This window comes from Squalius cephalus, assembly GCF_949319135.1.
Source record: "Squalius cephalus genome assembly, chromosome: 25".
In the NCBI taxonomy this organism is placed as follows: domain Eukaryota; kingdom Metazoa; phylum Chordata; class Actinopteri; order Cypriniformes; family Leuciscidae; genus Squalius; species Squalius cephalus.
Window position 1 is genome coordinate 1,942,067 of NC_137146.1, and position 20,933 is coordinate 1,962,999.

General features: G+C 37.0%; 1 protein-coding gene across 1 annotated transcript; it reads right to left on the minus strand.

Annotated features, from left to right (window-relative positions):
* Window positions 1-180: 180 nt before the first annotated feature.
* LOC307153211 (myosin-7-like) lies at window positions 181-19,534 on the minus strand. Its single transcript, XM_079862467.1, has 39 exons — window positions 19,515-19,534; window positions 19,387-19,419; window positions 15,441-15,653; window positions 15,214-15,357; window positions 14,978-15,134; window positions 14,861-14,888; window positions 14,648-14,756; window positions 14,207-14,299; window positions 14,047-14,110; window positions 13,859-13,957; window positions 13,672-13,775; window positions 11,281-11,419; window positions 11,073-11,191; window positions 10,767-10,916; window positions 10,497-10,667; window positions 10,075-10,384; window positions 9,910-9,989; window positions 9,626-9,831; window positions 9,357-9,480; window positions 9,138-9,274; window positions 8,795-9,050; window positions 8,469-8,711; window positions 8,211-8,387; window positions 7,980-8,125; window positions 7,455-7,545; window positions 6,989-7,378; window positions 6,778-6,904; window positions 6,570-6,688; window positions 6,272-6,468; window positions 5,924-6,107; window positions 5,625-5,790; window positions 5,421-5,545; window positions 4,924-5,232; window positions 4,632-4,835; window positions 4,236-4,532; window positions 4,029-4,133; window positions 3,799-3,894; window positions 3,568-3,702; window positions 181-2,635 (listed from the first exon to the last, which is right to left on the minus strand). The coding sequence occupies exons 3-39, from the start codon at window positions 15,639-15,641 to the stop codon at window positions 2,615-2,617; spliced, it is 5,823 nt and encodes a 1,940-aa protein (XP_079718593.1). The 5' UTR covers window positions 15,642-15,653; window positions 19,387-19,419; window positions 19,515-19,534; the 3' UTR covers window positions 181-2,614.
* Window positions 19,535-20,933: the final 1,399 nt, after the last annotated feature.

Here is a 20,933-nt window from a genome sequence, read left to right on the forward strand (position 1 = left end):
TAAACCTTTACAAAATGTGTTTGTTAAAATAGTGATTTAATAATGTCTACATATGAATGCAAACGCAAAACCTGTGAAAAGAACTATATTAGAATAACAAAATTACGATTACAATCAGCAGATGGCAGCAGAGGCAGCTCACTTTCATTTTAAAAATGTTTGTTTCCAACAATATTCTCCACAAAAGGAAGCCACATTTTCCATGTTAACTTCATTAAGCATACTTACATACACAAAGACAAATATGTTTGCAATATTATTGGGAAATTTTGTGAAAATATCTTTTAATGGCCATTAAGCATTTAACATATTTCTTTGAAAACTAATTACGTAAAACTGTATTTCCAGTGCATAGTAATAAAAATGGTTTTAAGCATTTATTTATCAGCCAATGCTGAAAACTGAGAAAGATTAAATTAAAAAGATTTCTTATCCTAGTATTACAGTAGTATTATAGTATTACAGCCTTAATTTTCAGTTGAAATGGCTGATAGTTTAGAATTTACATACATTTATGTCACAATTTCATGTGCTTCAGTAATTTATTTGCTTTGAATAATTTTAACTCGTTATGGATTTTGAATTAATCGCATGCGTTATCGCTTTAACATTGACAGTAGTGGTGGAATGGATCACAAAATTCACGGTTCGGATCATTTGTGACCATTTGTCACATGGGTCAATTTTAATTGAGATTTATACATCATCTGAAAGCTGAATAAATAAGGATAGGACAATATTTGGCCGAGATACAGTAAAGTATATACAGTGCTGTGCTGTCACTTTAAGACCGACTACACAGACCGAAAAAACTGACAAACATCCGGTTTCTTTCTCAACTGTTCACTTATGACATAACCGAGAGAATACTTGCAAAGACGGGTATTTAGACATAATTTTGTGTTTGTGTCCGTTTAAGGGCAAGGAACCGCAAAAGAGGAATCAATTTTCCTAACCCTAACCCTAACCTAACTTAAACACTTTTACATTTTAAGCTGGACTACAACATACCCTAGATATCAACTAAAAATGTTTTGATTCTTTATTATGGGATGGGGGGGGGGGGGGATACATTTTATTTTCTTTATTTTGTTTTTGGGGTTAAATATGACTTTTATCTGTGAGTCTGATTAATTTATTTTGGTTAATAACTCAGAATGTATTTTGATAATATAATTAAGTAGGGGAGAGTGGGGCAAGTTGTCACAAGGGATATATCTCAGTAGCTTTTGGGTCACACATGTTAGTAGTGCTATTATTTTGGTCTCAAAATACAAATTAAGACAAAACAATGTGTTAATTGTGTCCTCCAAACTACATTTCTAATATCATTCTTTGTAATGGCTTTTGGGTAAATAAGTTAATAGACACTGGCTTACATTGAGATCAAAGTCAGTTGCATAATGGAAAGTTGTACTGTGTTCTCAAGAGTATTTTTCATAAACATATTGAGAGAGTTATACTCTCACGTACAGTCTTTTCTCATTTGTTACTGTTAGTGTAATTACTAACACTTTACAATAAGGTTTAGTTCATTTATGCATTTACATTTCACAAGTTAACAATGAAAGTAGTGTATTTAAACAAAGCATACATCAACATTTACATAAATTGATCACTTTTTTGTTCATGGTACTTAATGCATTAACAAATTGTGATAGGTTAACTAGTTAATGTTTTTCCTGAGCAATACCAGTGGAAATGTTAAATAGATTTTTGAAGACTTGATGTGAAAATTGTGAATAAAACCTACACTGAATTAAAGGAAGAAAAAGTTGTGACATCTTGCCCCATCCTGCTTTACATGGACACCTAGCAAGTATGCTTTATATGAGATTTAATGGTGGTGCTGCTCTCAAGTGGTGGTGACTGACTATTGCAGCTCTCACATTCACATAATTGTGGAGGTTACTTTAGGTTTAGAATGAATATATTGCCAACATAAATGATGAGAAAGAGATTCTGCTGAATTGAGCTGAACTGTAAACTCTTAGACTAACGATGATGACTGTTCACAACAATAATTTATATTGACTGTAATTAAAATCATAATTCACATTCACCATAGAGATGTTATAGTCTATGTTGGCTATTATTATATGGTACTTGAATTTTCCCCTGCATTTTACTGCTCTGTCAAAAATGCACTGGCTTTGATGGAGGCATTATAATAGATTCATGTGCACTTTAAATCATAATGTCTTAATTTCATTTTATTCACTGAGGATAAGCTGTGTCAAAACATACAGTGTAATTGTCAGTGGCTTACAGCTTAATCTGCATTATGTGGTTTGTATTAGTTTGGTAAAACTGGTAAACACGCTGTTTCTTTGTATGGTTGACCCTACTTCAAATGACAATTTAAGAACATTTCGAGTTTGAATTAGAACTTAGACTAGACAGCCTAGTCTGTGGCACATAGAGTACATTCAGGCAACTGATTTACTGTTGTGTTCAGGATCATGTTGGGATATTACAATGTTTACATTGTTAAAAAAATAAAAAAAAAAGACAAAAGAAGATGAGGTATTCGTTTTCATGTCTGCTTTATTCTACGGAGCTACAGAAGATATCGTCACAGCAATCCATGTTTAGAGAGATCCATCTAATATTTTCACTCCTCATCAGCCCCCTTCTGTTAGAAAGGAAAAGGTCAAAAGAATGTTAAAGTTTACTTAATCAAGTTCAAAATGAATTAAACTCTACACAGCTAATCGACATGGATGGTATTTTTTTTAGGGCTGTCATGATTCTTTGATTCCATTTGAGTACTCGATTTTAAAAGAAATCCTCGAGTGCAATTTACCCGTGTCTATTAACCAGCGAAATACTGTAAGTGGTGCCTTTCCAAGGATGAGAATCCATGATCCGCATTATTAGACCGTTTTCTAAGGCTGCATGATGTATTAAAACCCTTTAAAAACTATACTACAGCATAGTCCTTTTGTGAATTTACAAAGGCTGTCATTCAGTTAAATAAATATATTTCCTGCAGGCTTAATATATATACGCTTTCAATGTTTCTAAATATGCGGTTCATCGCAATTTCAAAATAAAAGTTTAATCCCTTGCTCTGAGTTTGGATGTTTTGATGTCCACATATTCTTGTTCAAGAAATTACAGTGTAGCATTTCTATTAAAGAAGTGCCCAAATATTAAATATTAAGTAAACATTTAAACCAAATATTTTTGCCTCCTTATTATTATTATTATTATTATTATTATTATATGTATTTTAAGTCATTTTAAAGGCGTAGGTCTTTGCTTAGGTCTATTTTTATTACCACAAAAAAAGCAGATTAATCGTCAAAATAATCTACCGATTACTCGATTTCCAAAATAATCGTTAGTGACAGCCCTAAGTTTTTTGTTTGTTTGTTTTTTGTTTTTTACAGTAGCCACACTTTTTAAATAGCAAAATGGATTTTATCAAGTGTAGTTCTTGAAACTACTTGCTATTCATATCTTGACCTATCAAGTCAATGTAACTGTGACCATTTATTTGTGGATTTTCTGAGGTTTTTATTTTTGTGACCAAAATCACTTGTTTTAAGTGCCTACTCTTACCTTGGATCCTGAATCACGGCTCTTGGCTCTCAGCTTGTTGACCTGAGATTCAGCAATATCAGCCCTCTCCTCTGCCTCATCCAGCTCATGCTGTATCTTACGGAACTTGCCCAGATTGGAATTGGCTTGTTCTTCCTAAAGATTACACAGAATAGGATTTGTGAATATTAAAAGATACAATTAGTACAGAAGTCGTATAACATGATGGCACCAGTGGGGGAAAATACTCACCGCCTCCTCAGCAGCTCTCTTGTAGGATTTGACCTTCAGCTGGAGTTTGTCCACCAGATCCTGCAGGCGAGCCAGATTCTTTCGGTCTTCCTCAGTCTATGCACAGCAAAAAATATTAGTATATGTAAGATACACTTAAATACTGTAAGACAGAACTTTATGTATTTTCAACAAATAACATGATCAAATCAACCAGGGGCAAAATTGTTAGTAGGCAACATTTTTCCTACCTGGTAGGTGAGCTCCTTAATGCGTCTCTCATATTTACGAATCCCCTTGACTGAATCACTGGCCTTTCTCTGTTCTATCTCCACCTCACTTTCCAGCTCTCTCACCTAACAGTTGTGTAACAATTTTAGTATAAAAAATGTAAAGTTAAAAGAAGGCATTTAGCAGAAAACACTGTGTATTTGTTCCTAAAAAAATCAGCAACTTACCCTGACTTCCAGTTTCTGGACCTGCTTCTTGCCTCCCTTCATGGCGATCTGCTCAGCCTCATCCAGACGGTGCTGCAGGTCCTTGATGGTCTGCTCCATGTTCTTCTTCATGCGCTCCAGATGAGCACTGGTGTCCTGCTCCTTTTTCAGCTCCTCTGCCATCATGGCAGCATCAGTGATGGCCTTCTTGGCTTTTTCCTCAGCATTTCTGCACTCCTGCACTGCCTCCTCAACCTCAGTCTGAAGCTGAGTATTATCTCCCTCCAGCTTCTTCTTCTGATTCAGCAGGCTGGTGTTCTGAACATGGATAATGTTGACATTCATGTAGTCTCTGGTTAATATTGATACTAAGAATGGGTTTAAAGGTTTCATTTGTCTAATGCAGATGTGTCATACCTGAGAATGCAGGAGCTGAACTCTCTCACTGACATCCAGCAGTTCCTGCTCAGCCAGTTTCCTTCCTCTCTCAGTTTGTTCCACCATGGATCTCAGCTCATCCAGTTCAGCCTGCAGCAGATTGTTGCGTCTCTCCACAATGGCGATGTTCTCTTTGAGATCATCATTACCACGAAGAGCATCATCTAGTTGCATTTGGGCATCCTGTAAAGTACAAGTTTTACAAATGAAAAGACTGAAGAACTATGTTCACCTAATCATTATAATATCTTAATTTGAAGATTCTTCATACTTTGAGATGTCCATGAAGACCCTTGAGTTGCTTCTGGGCTTCTGATGCCTGTCTGTTAGCCTGGCTGAGCTGAATCTCCATCTCATTGAGGTCTCCCTCCATCTTCTTCTTCAGCCTGAGAGCTTCATTCCTGCTGCGAGTCTCTGATTCCAGTGAGCTTTGCAGGGTATCCACCACTCTCTGCTGGTTCCTCTTGGTCTGCTCCATCTCTTCATCTTTCTCTGTCAGCTTACGTTCAATATCAGCTTTGACCTGATTGAACTCCAGCTGAGCTCTAAGTATCTTGCCTTCCTCATGTTCAAGGGAACCCTATGAAGAGTAAAATGGGTGTTTGTTATAATGGAGATTTAAAGTTTTTGTTTAGCCCTGTGTTGTGGGTGGGAAGTGACCTCCCTTAAAATAATCTGGAATGATCAATTGCTTTAAACAACAGCTTGATTTAAATCAAAGAGTTGTCCAATGAATAAGAACTTTGGGGAAAATGGTTGTTCTTTTACCTCAGCCTCCTCAAGAGCAGTTTGTGTCTCTTGTTTCTCCTGCTCCAGTTGTTTTCGTAGTTTCTCCAGCTCATGAATATTCTTCCCACTCTCACCAAGTTGCTCAGTGAGGTCAGAAATTTCCTCTGTGCAATAGAAATAACATGTGAGCTCACAAATACAAGCAATTAAAGTAATGATTTGGAGTTGTAAAACCACTCTTACCTTGGAGATTCTTGTTCTCCCTCTTCATGCTCTCCAGGTGGTCCAATGACTCCTCATATGAGTTTTTCAATTTAAAGAGTTCAGTGCTCAGAGATCTAGCTTCTTTTTGGGCACTTTCCAGTTCAGTTTGGGTCTCCTCATACTTCTGCTTCCACTCAGCCAGGACCTGGTTAAATTTTACAAGGCCAAATGGTCAATGAGAACAGTGCAGTTTGCTGGTATTTTGTTTTGTAAATATATGGCTAATTTTTCCAGCTAATGACAAAATGTACTGTCTCTGTCTCTCTACTGTCTCTTACTTTATCAAAGTTTCTTTGCTTCTTGTCCAGAGCAGCAGCAGCAGCATTGGATCTCTCCACATCCACCATGAGATCTTCAATCTCATTCTGCAGCCTGTGCTTGGTCTTCTCCAAAGAGGAGCATTTAGCATTAACAGCTTCCACAGCTTCTTCTGCATCTTGCAAACGCTGAGCCAGTTTCTTCCTGTAATAATTAAAATACAAAGGATAGTAAACATCAGAAGTAGCATTCATTAAACTGTATTTAAACGTGTTTAAAAGGCCACAAATTATAGCAGAAAATTCAGAAAAGTGTCTCATCACTAAAGACCAAACTCTTTTAACATTTAAATATTGTTTGTTTCTTACTTTGCTTCCTCCAGCTCCTCAGTCCTCTGGATGGCATCAGTTTCATACTTGGTTCTCCACTGAGCCACTTCAGAGTTTGCCTTGGACATACTACGCTGTAGCTCAGCCTTGGCTTCTTGCTCCTCCTCATATTGCTCCCTCAGCAGATCAGCATCATGACGAGCAGACTGAACTGCATGGGCCAGGGCATTCTTAGCCTGAAGACAAACACATATTTGGGGCCAGTTGTTTATTATTACAATAGTGAATTTTTATGTCTTTAGCAAACATTTTAGACTTAGAAGGAGATTTTGAAAACCTTGATTTCTTCTTCGAGCTGTCTCTTGAGGTCTTCAATTTGCTGAGTGTAGGACTGCTTGCCTCTGGTTAACTGAGACACCAGGGAGTCTTTCTCCTCAAGCTGTCTGGCAAGTTCACCTAAAATGCAATATTTAAAAACAAAAAAATTTTCCCCAAGCATCACTATGGTACAGTTTGTAACATAAGACAATATTTTGTGTTCTTACCATTTTCAGTTTGCAGCTTGGCTTTTTGCATTGTGAAATCATTGATAGTGCGCTGACCTTCCTCAGCTTTGGTTCTGTACTCACTCATCTGGTCTTCCAGAGTTCTGCACATTTTCTCCAGGTTTGTCTTGAGGATAAATTATATCGTAGTTGATTGCTTTCTTTGACAACACATAATTTATAGTCTCTAAGCATAATTTCTCTCACTCACCTTTGCCTTTGCAAGCTGCTCCATGTTGGAGACCACATCGTCCAGTTCCAGTTTGAGTTCACTCTTCTCTTTCTCCAGCTTCTGCTTCACTCTCTGGAGGTTGTCAATCTGCTCTCCCAGATCAGCCACACTGTCTGCATGTTTCTTCCTCAGTGAAGCCGCAGTGGACTCATGTTGCAGAGTGGACTCTTCAAGGTCTCTGCGCAGTTTCTGGAACTCAGCTTCACGTTTCTTGTTCATCTCAATCTGGGAAGCAGTGGCTCCACCAGCCTCCTCCAACCTCTCACTGATCTCCTCCAGTTCTCTGGACAGATCAGCTCTCTGTTTCTCAACTTTAGCACGGGCAGCTCTCTCAGCCTCCAGCTCTTCCTCAAGCTCTTCAATTCTGGCCTAGTAATGTGCATAAATTCAAAATTTAGGTTAAATATCCAAATGTCTTATTAAGACTTATTAAGACAAAGTTTACCTGCAACTCTTTCAGTTTTTTTTGGAGTTGGGACTCCAGAGCTTGTCCATCTTCAATCTTGCTATTGAGCTGGCTTATTTCAAAGTCTTTTCTGCCAAGTAAATAGGATGACACATGAATGATTACATGAAATTTCATATATCAGGTAACACTTTATAATAAGATCCCATTAGTTAACGTTAAATAATGTATTAAACAACATTAACTAACAATAAACAATACATTTGTTACAGTATTTTTTTACAACTTTGTTAACATTAATTAATAAAAATACAACTTTCCACTGTTAGCTTGTGAGCTCAAGCCCATTTAATAATATTAACAGTATTAACAATATTACATTTTTATAATGTGTTAGTAAATGTTTAAATTTACATTAAGTAAGATTAATAAATGCAAGTATTTTTCAATATTATTTCATGTTAAATAATGTAGTTAACTGAAGTCAAATGGAAATGTATTAACCAATTTTTTTTTTTTTATTAAAATTGGATTTTATATTTTATAGTATATAATATATATTACTTCTTTATCCGCTCCTCCATCTGCTGCTTATCATTTTCCAAATCCATCACATTCTCTTGAGTCAACTTCAAGTCCCCCTCAAGTTTTCTTTTAGCTCTCTCAAGATCCATGCGAATTTTCTTTTCTTGTTCCAGAGAACCTTCCAGCTAAATTTCATCCAAAAAAATTATTACGCCATTACTTTATAAAGCTTCTCATTTTAATTATAGTGTTGTGTTTTCTGGCTCTTACATCATCCACTTGTTGCTCCAGTTTGGTTTTGGCTTTGGTGAGTGTGTTGACTTTGTCTTCCTCACTCTGGAGGTCATCCAGCGTTTGCTGATGGGCCTCCTGAAGAGCTTTCTTTTCCTTGGTCAGCTTAGCGATGATCTCATCCAAAGCTGCCATCTCTTCTGTCAGGTTTTTAACCTGTAGAAAGGTGTCATTGTATCAAGGGACTCTTAACACACAATTCTAACATCACTAACAGGTTCAGTGTTGAAAACAAACCTTGTTCTCAGTGGCATGTTTCTCTTTCTCTACTTTGGCCAGAGTGAGCTCAAGATCATCAATGTCCTTCTTGAGCTCAGAGCATTCATCCTCCAGCTTTCGTTTCTTTGCGGTCAGCTCAGAATTCATTTCCTCTTCATCCTCCAGTCTCTCAGTCATTTCTTTGACTTTGGCCTCAAGCTGGATCTTGCTCTTGATCAGACCCTCACATCTCTCCTCAGCATCTGTTAGATTATCTTGCTCCTATCAACATAAAAAAAACAAGGAAAACTTTTGTTTTCTGAACTGTGAAAATTTGAAAAGTGCAAGGTTGCATCTGAACTTACAGACTGCACTGCAAGCTGCAGGTCGTTCTTCTCTTGTAGAAGAGAAACCATCTTTTCCTCAAGCTCCTTTCTTCGGGCTTCAGATTTGGCATAAGCCTCCTTCAACTTCAAGAATTCCTCCTTCATGTTGGCCATTTCTTTCTCAGTCTCTGCACTTTTCAGCAGAGGCTTGATCTTGAAGTAGAGCTTCATCCAGGGCCAATTCTTGACACCCATGAAAGCACGTACATTCCACTGGATCACCAACAGAGCATCTCTGTAGATATTAAAAACAAAATATTCAGTCTAGCATTATAAATGTAACTTGGAGAATATTTTAAAGATTGAAAAGCTAAAATCTAACCTTCTTTCCACAATTTTCTGAAACTCAACTCTTGATAGAAAACCCCGAGCCCTGGACTGAATTCCAGTTATAATAAGTGCAAGACGGTCATCTCGCATCTCTTCAAGAGTACCCAGAAGACCAGCCTTAAAAAATACCTAAATAGTAAAGAATTTTGCGTCAAAATGGATGACAATGGAAAAGTGGTTTTGGCAAAAGTTCATGTTAATATAATAATACCTTTGTATGTCCTAATTTGTACTGGTTGTGATCGATGTCCAGAGAGCCCAGAAGTTTTTCTGCACCCTTCTTGTTATCAATGAACTGTCCCTCAGGGATAGCAGCAGGATTTAGGATGCGGTATCTACCAAAAAAACAACACAAATTAACAATTATATCATATGTATTTATTTTGTTTCTAGCAAATGATTAAATTTGCAACTTGCAATAACTTGGAGTCGTACATAATTATTTTGTAAGCCATAAAAGTAATTTGGTTTCATACTAACCGTTGTTTGAAATCTCCATATAGGATCCTGTTGGGGAATCCCTTTCTGCAGATCCTGATGCCCTCCAGCACACCGTTACAGCGCAGCTGGTGCATGACCAGAGGATTCTCCATCGCCCCAGGAGTCTTAGTCTCATTGGGGATGAGGCACCGCACAAAGTGAGGGTGAGTTGACCTCAAGTTGGTCATCAGCTTGTTCAAGTTCTCCTGTTGGTAGACCATAAAGGATTTAGATTTAAATGTGATAAAACCTTGTGAGACAAAAAGTGTTACAATATTTCGTACCCTATGAAGGGCTGATACTGTCTGGAAGGAAGAACCCTTCTTTTTGCTACCTTTGGCAGCCTTTCCTCCAGAATCCGCAGCTGTGAAATAAATGATTTTTGTTAATATTAAACAGTAAAAGAAGTGTTTATTATATTTTCATGTCACACTTCAGTGCGTACTAACTTGATTCAGCACCAGCGTAATTAGCAAACAGAATAGACAACAGCTTAAGAGTTGACTTCTGGAACAACCCTACAACCGTTTCATTGAGAGGGTCCTTGTTCTTCACCAGCCAGTTTGAAATGTTGTAGTCCACAGTACCAGCATAGTGAACAAGGGCAAAATGGGCCTCTGGTCTACCCTTGACAATCCTAGGCTTCTGGAAGTTTGGATTTTTCCCCATATGGTTGTCATAAAGCTTAGCTTTAAATGTTGCATCACTGGCTTTGGGGAACATGCACTCCTCTTCAAGGATGGACATGATACCCATGGGCTACAATGAATTGGAATCGTGGAAGTCAATATATTAGTTTGCCACAAGAGTTAATACTGAAAATAATGATTTTTCCCCTCACAGTATAATCAGCAACATTATATTCACCCACCTTCTCAATAAGCTCAATACATGCTGCCAAGTCCATGCCAAAGTCAATAAACTCCCACTCAATGCCCTCCTTCTTGTATTCCTCTTGCTCCAGCACGAACATGTGGTGGTTGAAGAACTGCTGCAACTTCTCATTAGTGAAGTTGATGCACAGCTGCTCAAAGGTGTTGAACTACAGGTGGAATATATTATATAATCACAATGGTCAAACAGGTTGCACTGCTTCTTGGATTTGTTCTTAAATAACAATAATAAGTTGATTTCAGCTTACATCAAAAATCTCAAATCCAGCAATGTCCAGCACACCAATGAAGTACTGGCGAGGCTGTTTGGTGTCCAGGGATTGGTTGATTCTCACAACCATCCAAAGGAACATCTTCTCGTACACTGACTTTGCCAGAGCACCAATAGAGTAGTACACCTAATAAAGAAATTATTGAATTTTGCAGAATTTGACACATTGCAAACTAGAGAGCGATTTTTCAGATACTAGAACGATTTTGTTTGTGTGTCTTGGAAAGCAAACTATGATGTTGAAAAGTGTAATGCCCATTAGATTATTATTTTCATTCTTTACCTGCTGGACATTCTGTCCCTTGGTGACCCACTCATTTCCTACTTTGACTCTTGGGTGACACAAACCCTTGATCAAGTCAGCTGAATTTAGGCCCATCAAGTATGAGACTTTGTCAGCATCTACATGTTAAATAAGAATACAGAGCTAAGAATATATATACAACATGTCTTAGACTTTTTTCTCTTATAAAACTGTGATTCATACTGACCCTCAGTCCCATCAGCCTCAGCCTGTTCCTCTCTTTGCTTCTGTTTGAACTTCATGTTGCCATAGTGCATGACGGCGCCAATCAGCTTGTAGATGCTGTTCTTCTCCTCATGGGTGAAGCCCAACACATCAAACGCTTCCTAAAGCAAATGTACAGAGCATCTTAAATTTCATGGCAATTGTTTCATATTCTTCTTTTTGGCAAGTACATTAAATGTCTTTCTTTATACTTTTTAAAGAATAGACTGGCCAAGAGAATAAATTATTCTCTTTCAAGTCGTTCTAAACCTGTATGACTTCTTCTGTGGAACACAAAAGTAGAGCATGTTTACACTGTTCTTTTCCTCACACAATCACATGACTTCAGAAAAACAAGTTTTATGGACCTTTTATGATGCTTTTTTATACTTATTGACAGCCCCTGATCATTATATGCTATTATTGTACGGAAACCAGCCAAGACATTATCAATTCTTATACCATGGGCTGTTTAAATACTCGATTCTGATTGGCTGGAAGGTGTGCAGTAAAACCGTTTAATGCACAGGTAGTTCCAGTCAGTTTGATTACAGTTCAAAATGAATCCGCTACATTGGTAACCATAGTAACACAGTTACACTTGCAAGCAGAGTGAGAGACACATATGAAAACGTTTATTTAGGTAGGCTAAATGAATGATTTTTGCATATCGTTTCATTTGTATGGTGAATATGGCAATTCTGAGAAATGGGCCCAGGCACAAGACGAAATAGAAGACTTGGAGAAGACGTTGAATGACAAAAAGCGGCACAAAGAATTAACAATAAATAAATGACATGATTAGTTCAAATAAAGCCTGTCGTTCATAAATAATTTTAATAAATCCATTAAAGAATCATTAAGTTAGCTATATGCTTAAGCAACGAGGGGACTGTAGCTGCTAGACTTTAAAGAAGAGACGCACACAGGTAACTCGCGCACGCATCTCTCTCTCTCTCTCTCTCTCTCTCTCTCTCTGTTCCTTCTCTTTCAGTTCTCTGTCTCCCTCTTTTAATAATGAATTTAAATAAATGTGATAATTCATTCAAATAAAAGCAATCTGATGGCTCTACTTTATTTAAAGCGGACAGAGTGCTAGAACTAACGAGCCATAACTTAAGAAAATAACCGTCATTTTTACACGTCTGTTAAAAAATTACACTGTAATCAGTTACAGCTTTAACTTGTTTTTAAAGGAGTCATAACCTGCAAATTTCACTTTTCCACGAGAATCAATGTATGTTATGATTGCATAATGATTATACACTGGCCGGGAAGCCGATATTTAAAAGTGAAGCGTTTGTTTACCTCAGGGTTTGTAAAATAGCCCACGTGCACGCGCACTAAAAAACGAGATTTTGATTTCAGCCCCGTCTTGACGTCAAGACGGGGCAGGATATACCATATATGGACACCGCAGCAGGAAGCCCGCCCTTCCCCTCTCCCCCTCATATTCAGTTCAGTCGCGAAAGATGGAGAAACCGAGTGCACACGTGAGTTGCTCTGTGGTTGACTGCCAGAAACAACATGCGAATGTGTTTTCTATACCAAAAACGGACCAAACTATCAGGGACCAGTGGATAAAATTCATTTTTAATGACGCTGTCCCAGCAACACTTTCAACTGGCTTATTGTTCGGTGTCTGCGCTAAACATTTTACGCCGGAATCATTCACAAATTTGGGCCAATATCAGGCGAAGTTGGCCACGAAGCTCCGTTTGAAAAAAGGTGCCATTCCAACCATCCGGGACTTGCCTGAAATTGAAACGGTAAGACTGTTTTTATTGCTCTACTGTGTGTAACAAACAGCAGCTAACTACTAATGCGGCTATTGTATGTAACGTTAGCTTCAAGGTAAACACGGGGAATGGACTCTACGTCCACGACAGCCAAAACATCGCACCAGATCTCGCGAGACAATAATGCCTTCAGAAATAAAGGTTTTAGGAGCTCTGTTTTTATTTATTTTTTCCACTTTTATTTTTTAGAAGGGCATGAAAGACTATAATACAGCAGTAGGTATCCAAATTAAGACTAGGTTATGACTCCTTTAACTTGGCAAATAACCAAGGTATAAGCGGGATAATCCACGGCTAGCCATGCATTAAAGAATTTGAATGCACTTCGTAGAGGCACGAAGTGCCTCCGCTTCGCGTCGGGTGGTTCTTCGCCTCTACGTCGTGCATTAAAATCCTTTAATGCATGGCAAGCCGTGGATTATCCCTTACATATTCCACAGCTGAAACGCAGTCATACGAGTTGTCAAATGTGCTAATGATCACTAAATTGCAAATGCTGGGTGGACTATTACTTATAATATTTTATAATGTGGTATCTTGTATTGTAAGAGGCCTATGTTTTGACAAACACTCACATCAGTGGCCATCAGCTCGTCACCGTCATCAATAGAAGCCACTTGTGTTTCTCCTTGGGAGATAAAGGCGTAGTCATAGGGATTGTTGGTGATGAGCAGCATCTCTAAGTAGAAATGGCAACATAGATCAGAAAATATTCTTCTAAATAGAGATGGCAATATTAATAGATATGATAGGTAAGTTTACCAAGCAGTTCTGGTCTTCTTTGGGACAGAATCTGATAGAAGATGTGGTAGTCTCTCTCAGCCTTGAGCTGATAAGTGACACGAGACTTCTCCAGCAGATCTAAATGATTTGATGAATAGATGAATGTCAAAACAGTTGCACATTTCATCAATATGCGATTTGTTGGAATGATGTTGAGCAGTACTTACAAGTCTCAATGTCAGCAGAAGATAACTTTCCACTGACGCCAAAATGGATACGGATAAATTTACCCTGTAAATAAAGCAATAAATTATATAATACATAACATGCTCATATATCATGAAAACCAATATAGAATAATAACACCAATGTAAAAACCCCGCTTACAAATCTGGAGGAGTTGTCATTTCTGATGGTCTTGGCGTTACCGAAAGCCTCGAGAGCAGGATTACACTGGATGATTTGATCCTCCAGAGTACCCTGAGAATCATATTTCAATAACTAAGTGTGTAAAAAATTTGATGTATCTACTTTTCAGTTAAATGCTATGCATATTTTCTGACATTATGTCGTCTTGTAATGATAATAATAATCCATAGAGAACCTAAGTCACAGTAGTAAAAATTAATGAAGAAAACAAAAATGTTTTTGTTTGTTGACATGTAAATGCATTGTAATATAGTACAAGGGAGTATCAAATTATGACAATTTCTGACTCCAATATTTAATATATGAAGACATCATTAATTAAGTAATTATTTTTTGTATGCTATGCTATATGGAAGGTATATTCATCAGTAATGAGCCATTTTTGAGAAAATTAAGCACCTTTTTCTCCATTGATGGATCCTTCTTGCTAGGCGCTGCTGCTGCAATGCTCGCAAAGTACTGGATTACTCTTTTAGTGTTCACAGTCTTTCCAGCACCGGATTCTCCACTTAGAATAAAAATGTATAATTAAAAGACTGATAAAACGCAGCATGAAAAATAAAATAGTGGTGAAAGTAGGAATATTATGCTATGTCATCATGTATTACGTACGTGATCAGGACAGACTGGTTTTCTCTGTCTGTGAGGGAACAAAATCTAAGAAACTTAGCATTTGAAATTGCATTAGAAATTAGATCTCTAAAAAATGACTGCAAGTCAGATCATCACCTGACAGCATGTACTGGTAGGCATTGTCTGAGATGGAGAAGATGTGTGGAGGAGCTTCACTCCTCTTCTTTCCTCTATAGGCAACAACGACTTCCTGGTTGTACACTGGCAGCCACTTGTAGGGGTTCACAGTGACACAGAAGAGCCCAGAGTAGGTCTGTAAGAGATTCACAGAAGGTTTAGATCTACTCATTCACGATAAAGAGAATGTGTGAGTGTTTTAAGACTCGACTCACGTAGATCATCCAGGCTGCGTAACGCTCTTTGAGGTTAAACAGCACAGCGGGCTCGTGCAGGAAGGTGAACATCGCCATGTCCTCGATTTTATCAAACTTTGGCGGGTTCTGGGGGTGAACATCATCCTGCTTCACAGTTACTGTCTGTGGATAACATACACAAATGTTTTGACAGTCACACTGTATTTCTGTCAACAATCTACAACAATGCAGAGATTAGATCTTACCTTCCCGAATTCAGTGTCAACAGTGACTTTGTCACCATCTCTACTGGTGATGGAAGCTTTGACGTACTCAACCTCAGGGTCGGGCACAAAGCATTCTTTCTTCATGTCGAAGGGGCGAGTTTGGGCCTCCAGACGCTCCTTGTCTGACTTTCGTAAGAACGGGGCAGCTGGCCCGAACTCTGCCATCACAGCATCCCCCATCTTTCAATCAGACTGAGAAATATGACAAAATTCTCTTCAATTAAAACTTCTTTATAATTAAAAACTATATTGTAAAAATAATAATAAATTAAATATAATTATTTATAAAAAAAAAATATTTCTAATTATTTCAGGGTGTCCGCGGTGTCTTAAAAGTATTATAAGTTGATAAATCAGTTTAGAGAAAATGTAGGCCCTTAAAAAGTATTAACAAGTCTTAAATGCCATTTTACAAGGTATTAAATTGTGTATCATCTTTTCATTATGTATATTTGTCCAAAGAGGTTGTATGCTAAAGTTTGCCTAAATTAAATCATTGCGTCGGCGAATAGTGGGATTCTGTGTAGTTTATTTATGGAATCCCGCTAGATGTGACGTCATCTGTTACCGCGCTCACCGCCTGACTGCACTGCTGCGTGATCGCGCATATGTCTCTCTACGCACGGTTGTTAACATCGTTGTTAAACCACTTATTGTACAGGACATACATATACACTCATGTCAGCATATGGTTATCGTGTTTATATTGTTTCACGTTCATGTTAAGAAAAAAATAATACCCACATGCTCGAGGAGTGAGAAAACGCGCTGCGCTGACAGACGTTGCAGAGACACAAAGATAACGGTGTGGTAGGCGAAGTTTCTAAAAGCACTTTATGGTTTCTGTTCTTAACCCTCTGGGGTCTAAGGTGTTTTTGGGGTCCTTGAGATGTTCTAACATGCCCTGACATTTTTGCTTTTTTCAGTTGCTTATAAACATATTAATGGCAAAAAAAAATTACACACTATTTAGCACAAACAGGCCTACCATAATATGTGAGCAACAAGAATGTACATGTCTGCATTTTTGAGAGAATAATGTTTATGCGTGGTTATTGAAAAAACTAAAAACTAAAGTTTCTGAAATAAGGCCATAAAACACATTCTAAATATGTGCCAATAAGACTTTTGTCTAAAAGATGTCATCGCCTAGTGTTTTTTCTTCAAAATGAAGTGAAAATCACCCTGCCTTATCATTCACTTAACACAATACATTGATTTGAATTTTGCAAAGCACTTTCTGTTTGGAAAGGCCATATGCGGAGTGGGCGTCAACGGTCATGTATATGTAGTGGTTCACACCTGAGGAGACAATGGGGCCTGCATACTTAATTAGCCATTCATTCAGGTGAGTCACTGAGCCACAAGAATGCAAGAGCAACAGTTGGAAGCATATCAATTCTTTTTTATTTTTCCTCATATTGTGCTTGCAATTTGGCCTATAATATCCAAGGAAAACATGTCTAGTAATTGTGCAGTTAATTCTCATACTGTATTTTCAGTTTTGGAATATTTATGCTCTCCCCAAATTTGTCAATAATAAAACACAATAAAAGTTATTTAAAGAAAAGGCTTATATTTACCTTTTAATAGTTTGTTTACATCTACCTTGTAAATATATTTTTTTATTAAAAAGGTTACAATTACAACAACAATTCAAGTGTAATCTTTCTTTGTAAAAACTAAAGTATACATTTTATCATACATATTTCAAAGTTAAGGATTTGATTGATTATTTGATAACTTTATTTTTGACAAAACATATTATATTTAACATAAGCAAATATTGGCAAACAAAAGCTTATTTGAGGTGGCAGATATTTTACATTAAAAATGTATAATCTATCCAAAACTAATCAACGAAATGTTGTCTTTCATATGTCTGTAACATAGGTCTTTCATTTTTATTATAAGAAATATAAATGTTAATTTGCAGTTTAAATCCAGGAAATTTGTTAATGAAAAAATTATTAAAATTAAGATACAATTGATACAAAACGAAATTCGTTTTAAAGAAAGGATTTGTACTTTCTGTTTTGAGGTCTCTGTGAAAGTTTGAAAGTCTTTTAGTGCTTTTTTTAGAGCGCTCGCGTCCATAATGGAGAACTGTCACGTAATATTGTTTTTTCCTCATAAATGCGAACACGAAAAATAAAAGACAAAAGACTTTTAAGTAAAACTTACTCCGAAATTGTGTTCTCGGCGGAATTCGCTCTTCAAAATGCTGCCGTTCGTCCTCTGAGGAAAAGGTGCATTCTTCCTCGCTGTCCAGAATCATCTGAAGGGAGTCTTTATTACCGGAGAAGCGTGTCATACTCAAAACGCGATGAACTATCAGTCTGAAGTCTGATGAACAAACTGTGTTTTTATGGCATTGATCGGGGGGCGTATGCGATGCATACTAGATCAGGTAAACTATTTACATGTGAATCGCGCCGGGGGCGGGGCGGCTGCAGCTCATTTAGAGATAATGAAGGGAGAAGGAAAAACGGTACCTCTCCTTGCTTTCAAAGGGATTACATGAGTTAAAAACATTTGTTTTTTATATAAATTACTTCATTTAAAAGAGGAGATTTCAAGCTTCATAAAGACATATCTCACGTGCCTGTGTGAGAAGTATTCGCTGAGTTATGATTCATTTTCGGACGCGTTTCAGAATGGACTACACGGAGAGAGAGAAGGCAGAACTCGCTTCGTGTTTATTTTTCTTTATTTGGCAAAAAGCACAACATTTTGTTTTTATTGTGAGTATACACAAAAATAATACACATTTAACAGAATCGATTGATGTATGAAACTTGTTTTATAAAATCAAAGTCAAAAGAGTATTTGGGGTCTCAATTCAACTCATAAGGAAAAAAGCGAGCAGATCACGCCGGCGTGATCTCCGACCTCTGAGGGTTAAACCTGTCTCCCTTAACGAAACTTAAAGGAAGCGTATGTCTCAAAATCCTTTTGTTGTCTGATAAGTTATCATCTCGACTCACTCGGGTAGCCTATAGCTGCTCTTACTTGTCATTATGATAACTCAGTATCATTAATTAATTTGATTAAAAGTAATTAAATTTTGTAATATCATTTAGTAAGATCATTTTCATCCAAGTAATTCCAAACTTCGTGAGGCATAGGACGACATTATGTGATCAAATACAATCAACATGCTCCACAGCGCCACCCAGTGCATCTAGTTATAACTTTGAGCTAGTGCTTGGATTTATCATGGATTCACAGCATTTACGGCCAGCAAAGCAAAGTAGTAAAATTCTAATAGTATTTTATTTTTCAAATAATAATTACAGATTTAATATTCGTGCACACCCCTAGTACTGACACTGTGTTTGAAGGACTTGCTCTGGTGCATCAAATGAAGCACTCCGTAATCACAGGTAAACTGTCTGACCAGTCAGGTGTCTGTCATGAGAAGTCTACCACAAAAGAGCTATTATTTGCAGACAGTTATAAGAGTTGATTTTACAAATACATCTTTTGAATATACTGTGTGAACTCAAGGTTTATTTTCTCACTTCCATAAGTTTTTTTCAATAGTTTTGTTTATTGATCTAATCTGGTTTCTGGTTTCTCTTTCTAATAAACCTTGCATTGGGTTAGTCACTCAGTGAATTCTCTTGTGCTTCATTCCCACCTTTCTGAATTATGTTGCATTGATAAGGAGTTATCTCAAACTAAGACTGTTTAGTTGTGCTATCTTACAATCAATATATAGTAAATGTAAAGTTTCGCTGATGTAACGGTTAAAACTTGAAGTGGCGATAAGGTCTTAAAATGTATGAAAGGGGTCTTAAAAAAGGTCTTTAAAGGTAATAAATTTAACTTCATGATTCCTGGTCTTTAAACTGACAAAAATATTGCATACGCATGCACACACATATATACACATGTTAACCTTTATAAAAGCATGCCTTACCAGATGAAATCCAAACCCAAGAAAGTCCAAGTCCTTTCAATAAAAAAGAAATATCATTAATGAAAAGTCATCTTATTCTATTGTTCAGTCCACATGAACAATTTAATCTAAATTATGTGCGCTCTTACCTTTAGATTTCACAATGATGTGAGCTTGCAACGTTGTGCTGTAAAGTATCTCTTTATATAAAGGCACAATGAGTGTGACGTTGACCATCTGTATTTGGTTCGGGTCACTTGTGTGTGTGTAGCTCTTTTTGGAGTCACAGTAGTTTGGCATGTGATGTATGGCGGTAGTGCGAAAGTGTCAGAAAGGATTTGAATCACAATGATGCTATTTTTGTCCCATATGTATATCTTCTTTTTTAAAGATATCAGATATTCATATGATTTTTTTATACTGAAATTTACACCTTCACACTCTCATATTTTGTGGTTAGTTTCATAGTGCATTTTTTTTTTAATGTACGTAAAGCATTATAGAGGTGGAGACTCTTGTATATAATGTATCTTAACCATAGTTAAACATTTACACACACTTTTTTAAATAAAATTGTACAAAGCTTAATTTGACAGTTAGATTCCAGCAGTAATGTGCTAGGATGCTTTTCTAGAACTGTGTGTCATTTTCTGTCCTCAAAGATAGACAGGCATGCACTGGGAATTTCACAGGTTTATCTTTGTGCTCAAGGATAAAGACAAGGTAACAATGCCTCACGAGTAAGACGGCTGTCACGGAACAGTAAAATTGTCAGTAGACAGCTGTAATGGCAACAATGAATGTCTGCACTTGCGACCTTTTGTTCTCGCCTAATGCAGAGACAACTGCACCTCTTGCTTGTTCTTGTTTGTTCCTATGACCTTTCTTGATTTCCCAAAGCTATATCCATATGTGTTTAACGGGTTTATCAAGTTCATTTACATTCATTAAAATGAACAACAGCTTCATTTTATGTTCACCCCATTCTTTCTTCAAAAAGATTTTTCAGCTTTACAAAGATTCCCAAAACAAATGCGTGAAAAGTATTCTGTAGGATACAAAATGCATTTTGTATGTTTACTAGAGGTGTAACGATACATTGTTATATTGAGATAATCGCAATATAAAAATGTGACTGTGTATCATTGATGTAAACAACATGATTTGCAATATAGTTAGTTTTATCTAATGTTCATCTTACTATATTTATAATAGGGATGTCAAATTTCACAAATTCCCATGATCGATCGTCATTTAAATTAACGATCAATTAATCGATTAATCGTTAGCCGTAATACTGCGAAATGCGTCTACTGCAGTGGCTATGGCCAACAGCATGACAGGGTCTGCAAATGCTGCTCAAAACGCTATGTTCCTCACCAAATCAATGAGAATGGTTTTAAATATAAATAAAGGGCTAGTAGGATTGTAAAATGTTTCGATGTGATTGATAATTAAATTAATTATTTAATAATCAAATATAACTACTAATACAACGTGTCACCAACGCCTCGTATGCGCTTAGAATGTGTGACAGTTGTGGACGCGCTCTTCCTGGAACAACTGCA

Excerpts from the sequence above, each read along its gene's own strand:
- LOC307153211 (XM_079862467.1), bottom strand. The coding sequence starts at position 15,641 with ATGGGGGATGCTGTGATGGCAGAGTTCGGGCCAGCTGCCCCGTTCTTA. Across the intron at positions 11,192-11,280 it reads TGAGGCTGATGGGACTGAGG|ATGCTGACAAAGTCTCATAC; the intron begins GTCAGTATGAAT and ends TTTAACATGTAG. Across the intron at positions 3,895-4,028 it reads TTAAGGAGCTCACCTACCAG|ACTGAGGAAGACCGAAAGAA; the intron begins GTAGGAAAAATG and ends TGCTGTGCATAG.